The sequence below is a fragment of the Haplochromis burtoni genome, unplaced genomic scaffold, assembly GCF_018398535.1.
Source record: "Haplochromis burtoni strain Fernald_Lab_line unplaced genomic scaffold, NCSU_Asbu1 Contig_411, whole genome shotgun sequence".
NCBI classification, from domain to species: domain Eukaryota; kingdom Metazoa; phylum Chordata; class Actinopteri; order Cichliformes; family Cichlidae; genus Haplochromis; species Haplochromis burtoni.
The window spans coordinates 244,752-264,930 of record NW_024582772.1 but is presented as its reverse complement, the minus strand read 5'-3'; the positions used below and the strand labels follow the sequence as shown (position 1 = coordinate 264,930).

The window sequence follows — 20,179 nt, the reverse complement described above, 5'->3', positions numbered from 1 at the left end:
TAGTAATATCACTGAGTCAATCTTACATTTACATCTGCAAGACTACTATTAAGAAATTTAAACTAAGAATATACATCCTGGTATAAAAGGCTCAAATATTGTTCCTCTTGAACTTTTCGTCATCATCATTATTAATTATTGTTAATTACATCTGTGGCACTCTAAATGCCATTCACAGTATTTTTCTTGAACATAACCCACACCTTAAAATGACATCAGGGAGTTCTGCTGGAAAGGTCAAGCTAGCCCATATTCAAGTAAACATTAGCTATAATTTCACAATAAAAGCACACACACGCACACAGTTTTCACTTGGCATAGCTGCATAGGGGCAATGTTTTCAAATATCCCACGAATGATCCTTTTAAAAAGGAACCAAAATAAACAGGAAAAAATTAAGAAGCCAAGTTGATGTATTCTACAAATCAAATTGTGAAAAGTGCCTCAGTCAAAAAATAAAAAATGACTGACCAAACCAGTCCAGAGGACCCAACAGACAGACGTTACTGTTGTTAACTACAACTGGATTGAAAAACAAAAAACAAAACAAAAACAAATCTATGATGTGACTTTTTTTTACAAACTGGGGTGAAAAGGGAAATTGGAATTTAGAAGAAACAAATAGCCACATTTAGTATCAGCTTATCATGGATTCATATTGCAGTCGTACAATATGCAATACCGGTATATACACTACATATTTGGGCAACATGAAACAACATGAAACTTCCGGATAAATCAAGTTAATAAAGCCTGGAGGTTTACCAGTTCATGTTGAGAGACGTTTCAAGCATTTCCTATAATCTTATTGTTAATATTTTTTAAAGACTGTCAGTAAAGACGAAAGAAACATAAAGAATAATAAATGGTCAGTTTCTTGAAGCAATCCCGAAAGAGTTAGATGTTGCATGAATTGTAATATTACCATTAATATTTATTCTAAAATAAGATTCTTTAATGTCATGTTAGCATTATGTTGGGTAGTCAATATGGAGATTTATTTTGAAAACAGGAAGTGAATGATCGTGAATTGGGTGGAAAGTGTTGTTTGCAGAAATTTAGCTAGGAGCTTAGCAGAGGAGGTGTCAGTCTCCAAAAAACAAAGAGGTTGTTTGTGGGAGCTGCAGGACCTTCGCTGTTGTCGTCAGGTCACGACCCGCTAAGATGGCAGAGCTGAGGCACCGTGGACCCAAAGACAGCGACCCTTCGTTTCAGCAGCAGCCGTCAGAGGACAAGGTAACGTTAGCTTGGACTCAGTCCTGCCATTTAGCGGTCCTGACGCTAACTAGCCACCGAGCGATTTGAAATTCCCGTTACACTGCGACTGGTGTGACTAAGAAAGGTCATGTCAGAATGAATAATAAGGCATGTTTAAGTTTTACAAGGCTGTCGTCAATTTACTCTTATAACCGCATCTTACAACGTAAAAGCTGTTAAAAGCATCTGAAAGACGCTATACAAACCATCCGCCAAACTACTCAAATTTTAAACTTGATTGGCTGGTGGTACACACCGTCTTCCTGTGTGTTCGTCCGCTGCGAAAACAACAGCAAACCAAATGCAAAAGTTAAAATTTCATCGATTCTGGAGCTGCCCTTTTCACCTACGTTATGCCGATGTGTATAGCAGCTGGTCTTGTCCAACAAAAACCCTTTAAATACATTTGAAGACGCTTTTTCTTGAATGCTAAGCAGTCTACCAGAAAATCCAAAAATAATAAACTTAGATTTGTAAGGCGTGCTGCAAGCTAGCCACATACGCCGTTGCACACAGAGGTAAATAAGCGATGAAGGTCTCCATGTTGGCCCTTTATGAGCTAGCACCGATGCTAAATGTTCAGCAGCAGCGTTAAGCTAAACGTTTTATTTTGTTTGTGTATTTATTTATTTATATTTGTAAATTTTGGTTTGATATGACCGATAGCGATGATGTTCGCGAGCCCTGGTAGGCTAAAGTGTTTAGTAGCTGTAGTTACATTAACAACCACTGCTTCGCGTCGTAGACTGATGGGTAGCACGATATTATAATTAATCTCTCTTAACAAACTGTTATTAAGCTGTTTCAGTCAGAGTGAGGGGAAATAAAAGCAACATTTATGAGTTCAACATGGACGATGCGTGGCATTGAATGAAGAAAGGGGCGTGGTGATAGACGTGTGGATATCTAGGACGAGATAATTACAGAAAATTGGAGAGTAGCTGAAAGCAGTTGGAGAAAGTAGTGGAAGCATTAGTGACATCCTCACAGCGAGCCACACAGGCTAATGTAATTTTCCAGGGAAGAGCACTGTGACTGGTTTAACGTGTTCTTTATTATTTACTTTTTTGCCATGACTTGTTTAAGAGCAGCCTACCTCATGACCTTGAGCTTGCAGTTGTGCAATCAGGTGAATAATTTGTATTATTTTCGATAATAATAATAATAATGCTACAATTCTGATACAAAAGTATCCATTTTATGTCCACTTCTGCTGAAATAAAAGAAATTGACACTGACAATACAGAATACCCAACCAGATTATTTGCAGTTAACTATTTATCAGTAGTTTGCCTGAGCAGAACCAGGGTTTATTTGAAAAAGTCTAGCTTGGTGGAGGCGCACATGTGGACAAACATTTGTAACTCTGTGTAATATCACGCAATTTACTAAAGAAAAAGTTGCTCTAAAGACAGTTATATTAGCTGATGAAATTACTTTTGTTGAGGTAGTTTTATGGTGGATTGCATAATTTGAAATATAGTGAAATTCAGTTCACAAGCGCATGAATGCTTCAGTCTTTGATTAGGTTACATAACCTCATGGTATAGCTGCAGTGTCTTGATGACGTCAGTAGAGTTAAACTGTTTGATCACAGTTGTCTACTTTGGCTACTTTCCAGCATGGTGAAGCTAGATCACAAGCCTGCACTTTTGTATCTGCCTCCCTGTGAAGGAATCGCTTTCCTCTTTGCACGAAAACCATAAGATCCAAATAAAAATGGCCTTTTATGGCTGACAGAAGCAGCCTTTTCTAATCAGTTAGAGATTAAAGAAAAAACAAACCCAGATGTGCAAGACAGCATAAAAGGGAAGAAGTGTTTATGTGAAAGGAGCGTCTATTTTTAACTCAAGCATCCTGAATGACGGATATTGTCTCCATAGAAACCAGGAAAAGGAGAATGGGCCTGTGTGTATGTGGATTCTTGTGTGTGCTTCTGCATTCATCTCCTGGGTTTTGACTTCTAGGTGGCAGTGCACACTAGTGACTGTTTCATATAATTTGAAGGGAACTTAATTAAATTTTCTAAGTCTTATAAAACATACAATGTTTTTTAATATATATTTGGCTGACTTGTAACAAACATGATGCAGCCAATCAGGGAATCACTATTTTGTTCACAACATTAATAGAAACATGCGATCCTCAACCTCTGGATTAAATCTCTCTTAAAAAGCTTGCAAACTTAACACAGCAGCGTTTTGTTATTAGAAACTTTTCTACTTGAAGTTCTTGCTCACAGGAACTGTTTATCTTGAACCAAGTTTTTAGTGTTAATATGTTGGTTTGAATAACAGAAAAAGTAGGGTTACTTACCAAACTCAGATACAGAGACCTTGGCCTGGGGCGTGGGCAGATGGAGAATATCAAATTAGAGGAGCACTGGTGTGATATTAGTGTAAAAAGCTCAAATAAGTCGTTCTTGCTCTCTAACTTGTGTGTCTGTGTGTCTTCAGTGTTACTTATAAGTATTTATTGCATCTAATAACCTGTTACAACCAACTCCATTAATATTATTTGACTTCATTTGTCTCCTGGATGCTCCACTGCTACTGTAACTTGTATGAGGAGCAGTAAAATGAGGTGCACTTAGACTGAGATGAGGAAAGGAGAAACTGTTATGACTTTAAATATCACACAGTGCTGAAGTTAGACTAGAGAAGATAAATTCGCTGAATACATTTTTAATACTTTTTATTTTGGTCCTGTTTTCATTTATCATTTAACTGATCATTCAGATTTAGTCAATTTATATTCTAAGATATATTTATTTGCTGCATTTTCTTTTATAAAGTTACCAAATCCGTGTTTTGAGCCTGATATTGTTCATGTCTCGTCCTCACTGTTTTGGCAGACTTTACGCTAAGGTATCTATATCTTGTCTGTGTGGCTAAGTAAATGTAGAACAAAGTGAAACTGAATTAAATAGAACATCTCACCAACATGTAACCAAACGTCTCATCATGCTAGTTCATATTGGACTGATATCAATATTTGAGTGATGCATGCCTAACAAGAAGTATTATTATGTATTAAAGCCGGAGCCCGACTAATATAATATTTGGTGATGTAAACGTCCAGTATACGGGCTGATTTTTTTTAAAGACACATTGTTATTTGTTTGTTTTTAATCTAATAAATATCCAGCTGTAGTATGGATTATTTGCCAAATTGTGAATGTGAGACCAAGTGGGTGTCACAAAACCACGTCAGCCATCTGCTGGGTGAATCTGATGTGTCAACTCCAAGCCTTATTTGGTCACCAGCAGCAGAGAGGGCAGCAGGGGATGAATGAGAAGTGAAAGAACAAACTGCCTTAAAAAACCCTCTCTATTATTGGCACAGGAGCTCTAACCATCCATATTTTTTCAGCATTGCCGCTATGGGGGGATAAAGATCAGTCAGTGTTGTAGGCAGGCCTTCATTAGCAAACAGATGGTTTTGAGAAATCAACAATATGGATGGAGATGATTTGGAGCAGTGTTTAGCCTCCCACACATGACTGTACACTGACAGTCCATTAATCATAATATGTTCATCTCAGATGAAGCCGATGCTTTTTTTTTTTCCTGCTTTTTTTCCACACAGACGCACCCTGAGCAAAATTTGTTGTTTGCTCTAAACCACTTCTCAGAACACATTGCTCTGTTGCTTTGTATTTCTCCTCTTGCACAATAACTCACTAACGGACATTTAGTATCCATCCATCCATCTCTCTCGGGAAAGAAAGGGGATTACGCTTCTGCGGTGTGTGTGCGCTACAGCGAGTAACAGTAACATCTGCAGCACAAAGTTTGTTGCAGAAGTTTGAGTGAGAAAAAGAAGAGTATGTTTATAGTGGTAGCTACTGCAGACGAAAGAGAGTCTAATGGACCCAGACCAGAAAGCTAGTTACCAGCCACGAGCCAAACTACTGTTTATATTATTCTATTTTATTCTATTGTATATAGTATTTTATTTTATTGCATTCCAGTGTTTTCTAATTTCTGCTACATAACTTTGCACTTTTGCTGTAACGAAACAAATTCTAATAAAACTTAACTTAACTTAACTTAACTTAACTTAACTTAACTTAACTTAACTTAACTTAACTTAACTTAACTTAACTTAACTTAACTTAACTTAACTTAACTTAACTTAACTTAACTTAACTTAACTTAACGTGGAACACTAAGCATTAGCCAGAGGTATCTGTACATCGGAGCAGGGGGATCGGGCGCTAAATCTGCCATTCTGATACTTACGTGAACATACGAAAAGTATGCTTTCGATATGGAGGGAAATATGTCTCAAAGTGTTGCAAATGTGTTACAAGCAATGATTTGTACATATTTGTTTCACACTGGGACTGAAACGCAGCTTACATTTGCGGATCTGTGTGAAGCTGACAGCTTTAAATTAGTCTCAAAACTCCATGTGGGCATGCGATGTCATCTGCGCGTATCAGGCGATTCGTCCACATGTATTTAAGGATTTGCGAACGAGCGAGAGACACGATACATGTAGTTTTGGACACTTGATGCAATTTTACTTTATGCTCAGGGCTGGATGGTTGATTTCTGCCTGCGGCTTGATGAGAAAACAAGATGACAGCACACTGAAGTGGACTGAAGTCATAATTACATACAAATAGTTTTCATGATTATTTGAAAGTGGGACTCAAATAGACCTGCAAAATGATGTTTTATTTGAAAGTAAGCCTGCACACGTCAGAGCTGTTTTTTCCTCTCTTCTCATTTGTTAAACGGATCTTAAAAAGTAAAACAGGTCTTATTATAAAGACTTCTTAATATTCTTGCATTAAGTATGTAATAGTAAGCATTATCCTCTCCACATTCCATCTGTCCATTTGTTATGCGGCTCTTTTTCTCCTAAAGCAGTAGCCTAGCATCACTGTTTTTGTTTTTAAATTGTTTATTTTTGATAGTTTTATAATACATTGGTGCTGTGTGAAGATGGAAAATATTACAGATGCCAGCAGCCAACAAACATCTCACCTATTTAGGTTTTTTTATTTATTTATTTATTTTTTACTGAAACTGTTGGAGAAGAACCACTTCACTGTTATTTTGAAATTGTGTGGTGCTTTCACAACCACCACCTCACCTCAACCCGAGTAACTGGCAGAACTGAAAACATCTGTGCAGGTTGACATGCTGTTAGTTCTAACCAGCCTGGTTTTCATGCAGTAATGGTAATAAAGTGTTTGTGGGGTGGGGAGTTTTTAGAGTTGCATATGTTACCATTTTGGGTAAAGGTGGTGTTAGTTTTTTGTTTTTTTTTGGTTTGTCACATGTGTCACAAATGTGTCATATGAGTGTTGGGCAAAAAGTACCAAGAGATTACTTACCCAGGTATTTTATCGCGTGACCACAGCACCAGCTCATTGCTCCTGTAAATATGTAAAAAAACAGACATGCATCATATTCCTGGATAGCTCAGAGAGAAAAGGTAAACTCTCCTAAGTTCATCCGTGATCTATGATTAAACAGCACATATCTAAATGTTCTGTTATGGTTATATTAGAATAGTTGTTTTCCTTCCCTTTCAGAGCCAAATCTTCCATTTCTTCTCTGTTTTTGTCTGTTTGCAGGGTTCGGACAATGAACTGAAGGCAGAAAAAGAGGGGGTGTCAGACAGTGAGTCCAAAGTGGACTCTGGTGTCCCAGAGGTGCCGGTCCCTCCTGACGACACCCCTGAGGTTTTAAATAAGGCGCTGTCTGGACTCTCTTCAAGGTATGCTGAGTATCAAAGGAAATATAAACTGCAAGCTGTTTGCAGTGTGTTTTAAAGCTATGAACATAAAGATGCGTCCTCTTCCTAGGGCCGGAACACGCTCGGTCTTGTTTATTGATATCGAACACCCCCATTGTCTGTGTACTGTGAGTTGCTATGCGCTCATTTTAAACCCACCCACCTAAACAAGAACCCCGGGTTTTTTCTGGACTGCATGTAAGGCTACGTCCACACGTACACGGGTATTTTTGAAAATGGAGATTTTCCGTTTTTTTTTAATTTTTTTAAATTTAAAATTAATTTTTTTTTAAATCCCGTCCAGGCTGCTAGGAACATGCCAAAGCAACAGTTAGCGATATATTTCTATCCGTGTAGAAATGTTGGCCAATCAAAAGTCTAGAAGCCTGGGTGGGAAAGAGTAAACAAAGATGGCGCATAGAACTCAGTTCTGCGTCTATGTGTGGAGGGACAGTAACTGTGTTGTATATGTAAGCATTTAAACACTGCAGAGAGTAAAGTTAACAGTATTGTCTAAGTCCGCTATTGTAGAAATCCATTTCAACGAAACAATAACGAGTGACGTGAAAAAGGCGCACACCTTTGACGCTGCGTTTTCTCTGTTTTCCTCGTCCACACGTAAATGCAACGACGGAGTTTTTGAAAATCTCCACCCTGGCAGGAGTTTTTAAAAATCTCTGTTTTCAGTGACCGAAAACGCCATTTACGTGTGGACGAAAGGTGCAAACGCATAGAAAAATCTGCGTTTTCAAAAATACCCGGGTACGTGTGGATGCCAAGCCGCGTTGCCACTGTGGAGGTGTCATGATTCATACAAAGGAATTCCTCGTCACATATTTGAATGATTTTGGCCTTTTTGATAACATAATATAAGTAAAAGTTTTGGCCCAGGCTCTTTCAGTTGTGCTTACGTTTAAAATACAACTCGCTTGTTGCTTTTTTAAATTTTTTTGTATTGTCATTTGCCAGTGTCATTGTTTATGTCTTTTCTTCAGATGGAAGAACTGGTGGGTACGAGGGATCCTAACACTAGCCATGATCTCCTTCTTCTTCTTCATCATCTACTTGGGCCCCATGGTGCTTATGATGATTGTGAGTACAAACTACTGATTTGTCCTGCTTGACTTGACTTGTCATTCCACTTTTAGAGCCATCGTTTGTGACTTGAGACAAATTAAGCTTTTTGATACAAAATTATTTCAGTTAAGATGAATCGTGTTACGAATCAGACTTTTTCTCACTGAGTATATATAGAAGACGTGTTAATGCTCAGAGCTACTCTAAGCAGCGCAGTCAGTTTTTTTTTTTAAGGCAAATTAAAATCATAGTATTGTGGATTAAAGAGGATCCAGTCTCTCTAATCATTTGCAGGATAGTTGCCTCCGTCATCAGGGAATACCCTGAAAATAGGCCTGTCAGCCATTTTGTGTCAGTAGGACACCATACTGTGTCACACACACAGAAACACACACTGAGTTGAGCTCAGGGTTTTTCCTGCACAGAGGAGTATTTGGTGCCCTGCAAAGAGGTTTAACAGAGCCAGTGGAGAATCAGCAGTGTTGTAATAATGATCTTTATTAACTAGTTTTGTTTATTGTGGTCTTATTTACACAAGTGTGATCCACAGTGTTGCTCATCAATACATTCAGACTATTGGACTGTGGAATATTCATCCATTTCTGTCAGATAAAGTAACCGGTATCTTCTACTGTACTTTGACTGATCTTGCCATGTTTTCTGTCACCCCAAAAGCCCGTTCTGGTTTGTCCTATCAATATTTTGCCTTTGTGCTGCTGACACAGTGTTTTATCTACGCAGGTCCTCTGTGTCCAGATAAAATGCTTCCAGGAAATCATTACCATTGGTTACAGTGTGTACCACTCCTACGACCTGCCGTGGTTCAGGACATTGAGCTGGTGAGGACACAGACACACACAGTGTTCACTTGGCAAGACAAAGAATGGGATATTAAAAGCAAATGTCCATGTTGGCTTCTTTCTTATTGTATTGTCTCATGTTTTTACTTTGTTACAGATGTCCTGAGGTTTGTTATCAACCCATTTTAAATTAGCAGTATCTTAAAGATTATATATTATAGCAGAATTACAATGAATCATCAGTGCTGTTTGATTTGTAGCAGTAGTGGTTTATAGTGTAGTGTAATCCTGATATTCACTATGCCAGGAAACTCAAACTCCTTGGAACACTGTTCTCCATGTACAGGTGTAAACTTTTAGCTGTCTGCAGTTTTCATGAAGAGAAGTTAGTCAGCCTTGTTGATTTATTTGTATTTGTGTTTCCCCCCCCGCTGGCATATTGAATTCAGAGTCTGATTAGCTCCTGTGACAACACCATCAGCTGCGTACATTTACTCTAACCCTTTGAATTACAGGTACTTCCTGCTGTGTGTGAACTACTTCTTCTATGGTGAGACCGTGACAGATTATTTCTTCACACTGGTTCAGAGGGAGGAACCCCTTCGCATCCTCAGCAAATACCACCGCTTCATCTCCTTCGCGCTCTACCTCACAGGTAGAAAGACACAAAGTCCTGCTGTAGATTCTGTGTTAACGTCATCATGCCAGCTGCCCACAACAAACATTCTTCCAAGTTATTCAGTAATGACTTATAATAAATGTTTATTACACTAAAACAAACTGCTGAACATGAGATAAGTGCACAATCAATAAACAGACATTAGATGCAGTTTACATTGTCATAGCAACCAGAAGTGTCAAATTTCTTTTAAGAGAAGTCAGTGATTGGTCAGTCTGACTCAACAAAATACATTTACAATCAGTAATATTTCCATGAGTCATTCAACTGTTCAAAGTTTAATTGTTGTATGCACAGTAAAGAAAAATGTTTCCCTGTACAATGAAATTGTTCCTTTATATATTAATACATATCATATTATTCAGTTATGTTATTTGAGTTTCAAGTGATGTAAACTAGGACTTGACTGATTGGTGGAAGCACACAGGCATGCTTTGATGGAAAAATGAGTCTCAAGGTTTTATATGTTAGTTAGTTCAAAGCTTATTGTTTCAGTTACTATGCTAACTTTAGATGTTCCACTTCCTGTACTTCTTTGTCAGTTAGTAATACATTACTACTATAGCTTCTTGCTGATGCCAAACAGGATGTGGGGAGGAAGGAAGCACCCAGACTGTCTTACCTACTAGATTTAAGGTGCAATTGAATGGCTCGTTATGACTTTGAGCACAAATGCTCTGAAGCTCGTGATTTGAAGTGACATTTAATGCAGAGTTTTGTCATCCTGTACATCTTAATGTCTTGCTTGAAGAAGCTTTACTGTCAGTCTGAAGAGTCCAGGAAACCAACAGCGTCAGTATGTCTGAGTCAACTTCCGTTCAGGCCACATTTTCTCAGATATTCTTTGCTTTACAACATCCTCTCGTTTCCTCAGTCACGTAAAAGAAAAATATTCACTGCATCCTAAAGTAGGCATGCTGTGAAATAAGTCAAGCTAGATTGAATCAGTTTGACCAAAGATGACCTTAAGGAGGTTTCCTCCTCTTTACAGATGCTGTTGGTCTGTGTGTCTTAATAAGTCGTCCTGTTGTTGCAGGTTTCTGTATGTTTGTGCTGAGTTTGGTGAAGAAACATTACCGCCTTCAGTTTTACATGGTAAGTGCTGCCCTGCATGCTCCGTGCATCCTGCCTCAAGGCTACTGGCTTATTCATGAGGCTAGCTAAAATATAAACCCTCAAGTAAAAGGGAAATTGGGTCAGAGATGGATCCTGCAGAAAAAACCCCCCACTAGTACATTCCACTTTGATTTGGCCATACCTAATGTGCCTGCTATTTCTGTCAGATTTGTTTTACTGTTGGCAGGTTATGAAATGCATTGAGAGCAACTTTGACCTCCATTTTGTGGAGGCCAAATCCAACATGTAGAATCATCTCCAGACCTGCTTAATGTAAGATAATGAAAGAATAGCTGTAGTTACAGTTGAATCAATAAAAATATGTCATTATGTTTAAAAAAAAAAAAGACTTCCTCAACAGTTAGTGCAACATATATCTTGAATACGTCTTTGACTAGGGATGGGTATCGAAAACTGGTTCTTGTTGAGAACCGGTTCCCACTGTTTCAATTCCTTGGAATTGTTTGCCATTTTTGCAAACGATTCCCTTATCGATTCCAGTCGCCCCGAATGACGTCACCACGTTGCGGAGCGTCATTTACCTGGCAGGAAACACCGCAGCGGCTCAAACGCTCAAAAGTTTGGTTATACTTTACGAGAACGGATGACAACAGGGCAACTTGCAATACTTGCAAAGTAGATATTTCATTTAAGGGAGGAAACACTACGAATATGCAAAAGCATTTGCTCACAAAACACTAGATAACCTTAAATGAATGTCGTGTTTTTAATTCCGCTGACTCGTGAATCTCAACCCAGCAGCAGCGGTAACGTTTGCACGTCCTCTCCCGTTAATGCGGCAGGTAAATAATCAACTAACAGTGCATATTATGTTACCGCTGCCTTATTACAAAACGCCATTACTGTGCATTTAGGTGACCATGATGAGAGAGCAACAGAGTCTGGCTCAGATGCTGGCAGTTGTCGCTGCAGTCTACCGGTAGCGTCTCCTTTCAGGCCAGGATAGACGAATGTCACCGAGCAGTGACTAAGTTTGTGGTAAAAGGCTTGCACCCATTTGCCACAGCAGATGCCCCGATTTTCGGTAAGTGAATGTGTTTAATTGTAGGCAGGGACATTACTGGATATTCTTGTGTAATTGCTACAGAATAATTTATGTTATACTTTGTTATTGCTACAGAAGAATATTTATTTTATTATTTTACATTTACAATTTTTTTTCCTGGGGACCCTGTGACACCCCATTGAAGAGCCGTAGGCTGGATCTCTTAAGATCTCACTGTTGGGTTTGTAAGGCCATGTTACTCCTAAATTTCTATCTTGTTCAAAGAGAAGATATAAAACAAAGTTCTAAGCTAATCGAACTTAGTGTTCTCCTTTTTTAAAAAGAATCGATAAGAGAATCGATAAAGAATCGAATCGTTAAACAGAATCGAAAATGGAATCGGAATCGTTAAAATCTTATCAATACCCATCCCTATCTTTGACACAGTTCAATTCAGTTCAGTTTTACCACAACAACAGTCGCCTCAAGGCGCTCTATATTGTAAGGTAGACCCTCCAAGAATACATACAGAGAAAAATCCAACAGTCTTTTTTTGGTGACAGTGGGAAGGAAAAACTCCCTTTTAACAGGAAGAACCAGGCTCAGGGAGGGGCAGCCATAGTTGAAATAATGCTGTCGATGTAACAAAGTAAAAGGATCCAGCTGTGTGTTTACAGTGGGGCAGGTTTATGTTGAAACACTAGTGGTCTTAAGAAAAACACACCCGAATGGAAACACAGTAACAGTTTTTTATTTTATTTATTTATTTATTTATTTATTTTTTGGTAACACAAAAGCTTGTAAAAACCATCTAAAACATGACCAGCAGGTACTAATACAATACAACTGTATTTATATAGCACATTTAAAACAACCAAAGTGCTTCACAACAAGGTTAAAACATAACAAATATTTGTACCCTGTTATGCTCTTATAGACTAACAAGTGAGAAACGCTAGTTAAACAATCAATACAGATAAAACTCTTCAGCGTGACACTGATTATAAACAAAATTTACAGAGCCTGTGTCATTGTCCAAAAATGTATGAATTTAACTACACGTCATTGATCTTGTGCCCGTCTGCACAGTTTGGTTGGACCCATGTGACTCTCCTGATTGTTGTGACCCAGTCTCACCTCATCATTCACAACCTGTTTGAGGGAATGATCTGGTACGTTAAAGGCTCCTTATCCAATTCTCTAAATCTAATTAAAATTCAGTTATTTTGCACCTTAATGCAAATATCCATACACCTGCCATGTAAACTGTTCTTTGTGTGATCAGGTTCATTGTGCCCATTTCTTGTGTGATCTGTAATGACATCATGGCCTACATGTTTGGTTTCTTCTTTGGGCGAACCCCTCTTATCAAGGTTGGTTATTTTGAACGTTTGAAGCTGCTTAAACATGGAATGCAAATACATAAATGTTTAATGTTTTTAATATAATGTTTATTGTGAATTATTGATGCATGTAGCAAGTCACCTAAAGGCTGTTGTGCTCTGTATGGTGGTGTATGATTTCTTTGATACTGGCTGTTGCAGCTGTCGCCTAAGAAGACTTGGGAGGGCTTCATCGGTGGATTCTTCTCCACCATAGTTTTTGGAATCATGGTAGGATGTGAATTTTATTTATTTATTTTTTTCCTTTTAGCTCTTAGCGGTGTAGCATTCTGTAGGAGCTGCTTGAATATGCAAAGTGGTATTTATCTCACAATGAATTATGGTTAAATAGAGTAAAATCAGCTGTGTAGGGCAGAAAAACTCACTCTCCTCATGTCATATACCAGCCACACCTTCCTGATTTAGATGCCTGTTTAAGCTGCATCTTCTCAGCTCTCACTCTAACATCATTGCGACTGCTTCCTTGTGTGGGTGTCTGCGGTTCTAACCCTGCTGCCACCCCATCGTTTACCTGTAGGCCTCGAGGGGATCATTGTTCATCACTTCAGTTTCTGTATGTGTCATGTTTCCGGGGCGTAATGAGCTCTGAAGCAAATCATTTCAAACACAATGTGTTTGTCTCAACTTAGTTAAACATGCACTCATCACAAATGTTTGTGGCTGAGACTCACGCTGAGGTTGATTGCTCTGAGCTCTGGATATCTTTAGCTTTAGCCTCTTTGGCTTTGGTAGCTTTTTTAAAATGCCCATGTTCAGCTGGGTGAGGGTGTATTAAGTGTAGTTTTATACTGGGTTTGCTGTAGCTGTTGTTGTCTCCAGTCACAGCGTCTAGTTTCCATACTAATGACACATTAATGCGTTACTGGTGCCGGCACTGTGCACATGCATGCACAAACTCCTTTGTAATTGGTCATGTGGGAAGGCTGACTGGCTGGGCCGAGAACACAGGAAAGCAGTCAGTTCTGAACTCTGTCCAGTTAGTTGGTGACAAGTGACACGATTGAAGCATAACTTTGCTCTCTTCACAGCTCTCCTACGTCATGGCTGGCTATCGCTACTTTGTGTGTCCGGTGGAGTTCAACAACGATTCCAACAGCTTCCAGGTGGATTGTGAGCCATCAGAGCTGTTTCAGCTCCAGGACTACTTCCTCCCCAGTATGCTGGAGTCTGTCACTGGATGGGTAAGATTCAGTGGCTATTTGTTGCGGTTCATCCTGTGCCAGTATTTAGGCTTCTTACAGTCCTCTCACCAACACATTAAAAGTATGCAGAGCTTGTAGAATTTTATTGAACAGCGCTAAAGAAAACCTTACAGCCTGTTACAGCTTGAAACACAGTATACAAAGTTTTATACGCACCTAGAGCAAACACAAGGCAATATCTTATTAAAACTGTCAGGCCCAAGTTGTGAGTTTCAACAAGATTGGATGTAACGTGTCCTATGTTTCCACAGACCACAGTGCGCCTGTATCCATTCCAGATCCACAGCATTGCCCTCTCCTCCTTTGCCTCCATCGTGGGACCCTTTGGTGGCTTCTTTGCTAGCGGCTTCAAGAGAGCTTTCAAAATCAAGGTATGGATGTGGACCAACAGAAACTATTCACCACACATAAGTTGGATGTGGCCTATGATTATCAAGCAGTGTTTGTGTTTCTTAAGCCATTGTGACACTTCGTTCTGGGCCATTTTTGGAAAAGAGAAAGAACCTACCACGGAGTAGGCTCTGAAAGAGATACAGAGCATATAAGCAAGGCTTTTAAAAACGCACACACGCACAGAATGTCATGTCTTTTGTAGCTTTAAGCTTGTATGTCATCTTTCAGGATTTTGCAAACACCATCCCAGGTCACGGAGGCATTATGGACAGATTTGACTGCCAGTACCTCATGGCCACATTTGTTAATGTCTACATTGCTAGCTTCATTAGGTAAGCATATATTTATGAAGTTTAAAATATAATATAATGTATTTCATCTTGCTTGTTGTCAGTCTTTGTCCTTTACATGCTCTTTATGTTGCTTAAGCAGCGTTAAAGCTTGTAATAAAACCTAATAGTTCAGTGTAAGCTAATGTTCAGCGTCTGCACAGACTGAAGGGATGGTTTCTGTGAAGTGAGGTTGAATAAGGCACATCCAGGAGAAATTGCAAATCTTGATTTGTCAGTTTCAACTTTTGTGGATATGGTGAACGTTGCAGACATGGACCACAGCCTTACATTTAATAGCCTATTGGGCTAATAAGTAGACCAGGAACAGAAGATCAGGAGAAATGATGAATTTATCTGTGATATGAGGAGAATCAGTGGTCTTAGTGACTGCTAACATTAGTTAAGGTGGGCTTATTTAGCAGTACTGTGCAGTTAGCTCTCTATGTTTAACAGCAAACAATAACTTGCTACTCTTAGCTTCTAAAAATACAAGACAAACGCATTCACACGAAGCGCTTCTCACTCCTACTAATCTCCAATAAGGTGCTCAGTATTTACAGTGTATAATCAGTATTTAGTAAAACTATTTGCATGACAGATACGGAAGTTTTCAAAGCCTCAGGCTCAACATTTAAATGCCACTGATTCTCAGTTCTCAGTGCATACTTTTTCATATGATTCTGTTTATTTTGAAAAGTCTCAACAGGATCTTGAGCTTTATTGTGAAAGGTTAATGTGGAAAATAAACAAGCGGACACGCGATAGTTTTACTGTCGTTGTTGCTATTGACAACACATAAAAACAGGCGCTTGTCCATCCTTAGCGTGGTTATATTAAATATAAGAGAAAGAGAGAACTTTAATACATTAATATAGCCACTACAGTGACCATCAAAACGATGAGAAAATATTGTTGTAAACAGTTTATTTTGCGACACCACGAAACAAACGATAGCGTGAAATGAAACATAGACGTTTTTATATCGTTATCTCGAACAGCCCTACCCTCTTGCTGTATTTACTTTTGTTTCTCCTGCCCCAGACACCTGACCTATGAGCAGACTGAACATTTTCAGCTGATTCGTAGGACACGTTTTGGTTCGCTAAACACAGTTAAATTTTTCTGTGTGAAAACAAACTAGACAATAAAAGAAAAAAATAAACGACAAGTTTACAAAAAGAAAGAAAGAACTACAGGTGTGAAAACACTCTAAGGTGGTCGTGTCCATCGAACATGTTACTAATCAACCAACTCACTGTATTTCCACTGGTTGAGCAGATGACCCATAAGCCAAAGTCCACTGCAGAGGCCAGGCTTTGAGTCAACCCACTCCCTCCCTACACCAAACCTGCTTTTCTGTCCGCACTATGTACTGCATTTAAAATAACTTTTATAAGTTGTTTCCCCACCTTTTTTTTTTCTTAGAAATTAATTTTAAAGGCAGTGGTTTCTGGATAAAACTTTAAGTACATTTGTGCCTAAGCATTTCTCCACCTTCTTTCAGGGGCCCTAACCCCACCAAGGTGATCCAGCAGCTCTTGGCCCTCCGTCCAGATCAGCAGCTCTACATCTTCAATTCCCTGAAGGCCCACCTGACCGAGAAAGGCCTGCTGCCAGCGCTGGAGGAGGCCGCCGCAGCTTAGAGCCGCCAACAACCACAGCTGGCTCGCCCTAAGAGGAGGGGAGAGACGGGAAAGGAGGGCAGCGGCACCCAGGGAGCCCCGCGCACCCCTGGAGCTCTGGGAAGACTCAGTGCTTTTGCATGAGCGAGAACACATCCAAGAAAAACAAACCGAAAACCACAAAATCGACAGCCTTGGGTCATTCCATTTCATGTGGGTGTGGGAGTCATGCTTGTCTGTGTTCCTACAGTCTGTGAATCATGTTTCTGACACCAGTGTTTTCAGGTTGAGTTTGTGAATTACTGTACTTTTACACATTTCCATTACCATCAACCTCTATCTAGTTACACTGTTAAACAAAATGTTGGTTTGCTGTACATTTCTACCTGTACACACAATATCCTCTATATATACCTTATTATTAATGTGTGTTGATATTTTATTGTTCTTTTTTATTATTTCAATGCACTGCTCTCAGCGCTGTTACTCACTGTATTCTTACTCTACTGCACCCTCCCTCTAATTTAAGGGTAATTTTCTTTATTGTGAGTTTTTCTATTTATAAATAGATGTTTTTATATTTGGTATGGTTCTATTATATCTTAATGTCTTTTTTTTCTTTCTTTCTTTTTTTTAAAAGTCAGGCTAAATTCACCATCGCCATCTACCATGTACATTTTTTGTCTTTGTTTTTTTCTGCCATTCATCAAAGCCTCTCATGCTTGGCCAAATCTTTAAGACGTTATTGTGCCGAAATCAAAGGTGAATGACTAAATTAGACTTGAAGGGGACCTCTAATGCTTTGTTCCAGCTCTTGGATGGTAGCTTTATGTGATTCACAATTCCTTATATATCCTACCCCGGGCCTTGCTGCAGCTCCTCAGTTCATCCTCGGAAACGAGTTGTTTCAGCTTCCTTCCCTTTTAAACTTTGTTCTGATTGGCTGCTGCGCATAAACAGACTTTTTAATCACACTGAGCCAAGAATGGGGGGGGGAAGCTTTCTAAAGCCAGACAACTCCCAGAGATTGCACATGCACTGACCTCATGTTTGAAAGGTTAGCCATGGTTATTAATGTATGTATGTAAGTGAGTGAGTGAGGGAGGACAGGTCCACTTTAGGTCCATCAAGTCTTTGAGTTCAACTATTGGTGGTTTTGTGTTTACGGAGCATAAAAGCTACGTTATCATCTTATTGCTGTTCAGCAGAAATGATGTCACAAATAGAGCTGGCTATGTTTGTTTTACATGTTTTGTTTTTTGTGGTCCGTTGCTTGTTGACTGTAAGGTACAGAGGGATCGTTTCATTATGGCTACTCCCTCTGACAGCTGGAATGTGTAACTATGCCACAGTTAGGGTTTCTACACTGCCACCAGCTGCTTGTGCGTGCTGTGATGTCACTGTTTTTCACCGCTTGAGCGCAGCACAAACGGCATATCGATACTGACTGATCAACTTGATTTATTTGTGGCCTGTTGCCATCTCATTGGGTGAAACTTTGGCCAATACAATCCGTTATTGTGTACGTATTGCAGTTCATTCCCTTTTCCAGTGGCGGCTTTTTTAATTTTTGCCACTTTCAAGTGTGTTTGTGTGTATTGGATTTAACGATAAAATATAAAAGCTGGGACTTCATTAAAGCTGGCTTCTTTTCTGATTTCACACACAATCTGGGGATGTTTAAGGGCCACCACATTGTTTTTATTAAACCTGCCACACACTGACTCGTGCTCTTGATCATTTCATAATCTGCAGACAGATTTTGGTGGAATAAAGTGGGCCTTTGAGTCAGGGATACGCTGCTAAGATGCATTGTGGGAATTGTCTGGCTGTTTCATCCTCGGCTTTTCCACTTTTTCTTCCACTGTGCTGGGTTATTAAAGTTCACAGACAGATGGAAAATTAATCCACTCAGATTACCGGTGATTGTTCAGGTGAGAAGCCCTGTAGACAAAAGACTTGGATGGTGTTTGCACACATTCATTGTTTTGTTTCATGTCTACTCATAGGACAAAACAGCAATATGAACATTCATGCAGTAGTCAGTGTAGCAGGGATATGATCATGGAGAGTAAGAAACGCATACTATTTATATTATTTATATATAAATATATATTTATGTTGTCTGTGTGACAGCATGTCTCTATGCTAGCCATACAAATCAGCTGATACAGTAAACGACTGCTTTATTTCACCTTAAATTTCCTCTGAACTGATACTCTTCCCCCCCCCAAGAAAAAGTTATATTTTTAAGCAATGCACTTTATTGCTACCCAGATCTAGATTGCGGCAATCAATTTATAAAAGGGTCCCCCTTTTTTCCCATAGGAGCCGTTGTGTAAACCCAGGCATGGCTTTATGTGTTGTCATTCCATTCATGATTTCTGTGCTGCATCCAGCTACTCCGTCTTTCTGAAGATGTTTTATTTAAGCAAACCGTTTTGAAAGTTACTATATTATACATTTATTAAGAGGCTGTTTAGGAAGACTATTTTGAGTGTTCTTTAGTATTTTTCTTAGAGTAATATTGAAAGTATTATTATTATTATTATTGCCATATAGGAAAAAGTGCAGAAATGACAGAAAGGTGTTTTCTTGCTGTGGCTTTATTAGTACATTTGGGTGTTTTTATTTAACCTTTTCCCTGATAGCCGTTGTATGTTCACTTCTGCGTGGAGTGTGACTTGAATCAGTGTGGAAACTCATTCTAGTAGGTTCCAGGTAGCTAGTGTCTCAGCAGAAATAGATATCTTGTGATTTTTGTTGGGTTTTTTTGTTTGTTTTTTTGAGCCTCACTATCTCGTTGGCCTTCGACAGTTTTTAAGCCTGCAGCTCTGTACTGCCATTTCACTGCCTGGTGTTGCAGACGGCCACTAGAGAGAGCTGGAGCTCCTGTGCTGGGTGGATGGGTTTGACCCTTTCTGACTGCTGCTTGATACATTCCAGTAACCCCTGAAGTTGAGATTTGCTCACAAGCAGGTCATTTTTAAGAGATAATCATGCCACTTTCAGAGGGAAACCTGATTTTTGTTGTTGTTGTTTTTCCTTCTTCCCCTGTTTTCGGGCACCTACAGTTGGATATGCCTCTGTGCTACTTTTATCAAGACAGTGCCACTTTGCTTTTTTGCATCCTGCTCAGTCAGGAGTCTCTTTGAAATAAAATTTTAAAAAAAGGAATGTATGGGAGAGATGTGTCTGTCCCACATGCTGTGTAGACTCCCCTCCTGCCTTGTGTTATATTTTGTGGTTTGAAGTTATTATACAGCTATATGATTTCACTATATAATTATTCAAATGTGCAATGGTTTGTGTTGCGTTGTACATTGTCTAGAGAAAAGCTGTACTCTTTTTGATGCGGAAATGTGCTTTGTCTTGTTTCAGAGAAAATTAAAAGGTATTTAAAAAAAAAAGAAAAAAAAAGTGGTTACTGCGTGACTGGTTTCTTCCTTCTTGGGCTTCTTCCCCATTTAGTTGCATTTAGTTGACTTCCTTACACCCAGCTGTGTAATAGTTACTCCATCATTAAACAAGTGAGCAT

At 39.1% G+C, this 20,179-nt stretch overlaps 1 protein-coding gene across 1 annotated transcript; it reads left to right on the top strand.

Annotated features, from left to right (window-relative positions):
- The first annotated feature begins 1,023 nt into the window (after window positions 1–1,023).
- On the top strand, window positions 1,024–19,803 carry cds2 (CDP-diacylglycerol synthase (phosphatidate cytidylyltransferase) 2). The gene is made up of 13 exons (XM_005945125.2): window positions 1,024–1,236; window positions 6,851–6,993; window positions 8,007–8,103; window positions 8,830–8,927; window positions 9,404–9,543; window positions 10,604–10,662; window positions 12,779–12,861; window positions 12,975–13,062; window positions 13,234–13,302; window positions 14,121–14,273; window positions 14,546–14,665; window positions 14,916–15,019; window positions 16,524–19,803. Exons 1-13 carry the CDS (start codon window positions 1,165–1,167, stop codon window positions 16,660–16,662), a joined length of 1,365 nt encoding a protein of 454 aa, XP_005945187.1. The 5' UTR covers window positions 1,024–1,164; the 3' UTR covers window positions 16,663–19,803.
- The last annotated feature ends 376 nt before the right edge of the window (window positions 19,804–20,179 follow it).

Excerpts from the sequence above, each read along its gene's own strand:
- cds2 (XM_005945125.2), top strand. The coding sequence starts at position 1,165 with ATGGCAGAGCTGAGGCACCGTGGACCCAAAGACAGCGACCCTTCGTTT. Across the intron at positions 8,928-9,403 it reads TGGTTCAGGACATTGAGCTG|GTACTTCCTGCTGTGTGTGA; the intron begins GTGAGGACACAG and ends TTTGAATTACAG. Across the intron at positions 13,303-14,120 it reads CCATAGTTTTTGGAATCATG|CTCTCCTACGTCATGGCTGG; the intron begins GTAGGATGTGAA and ends CTCTCTTCACAG.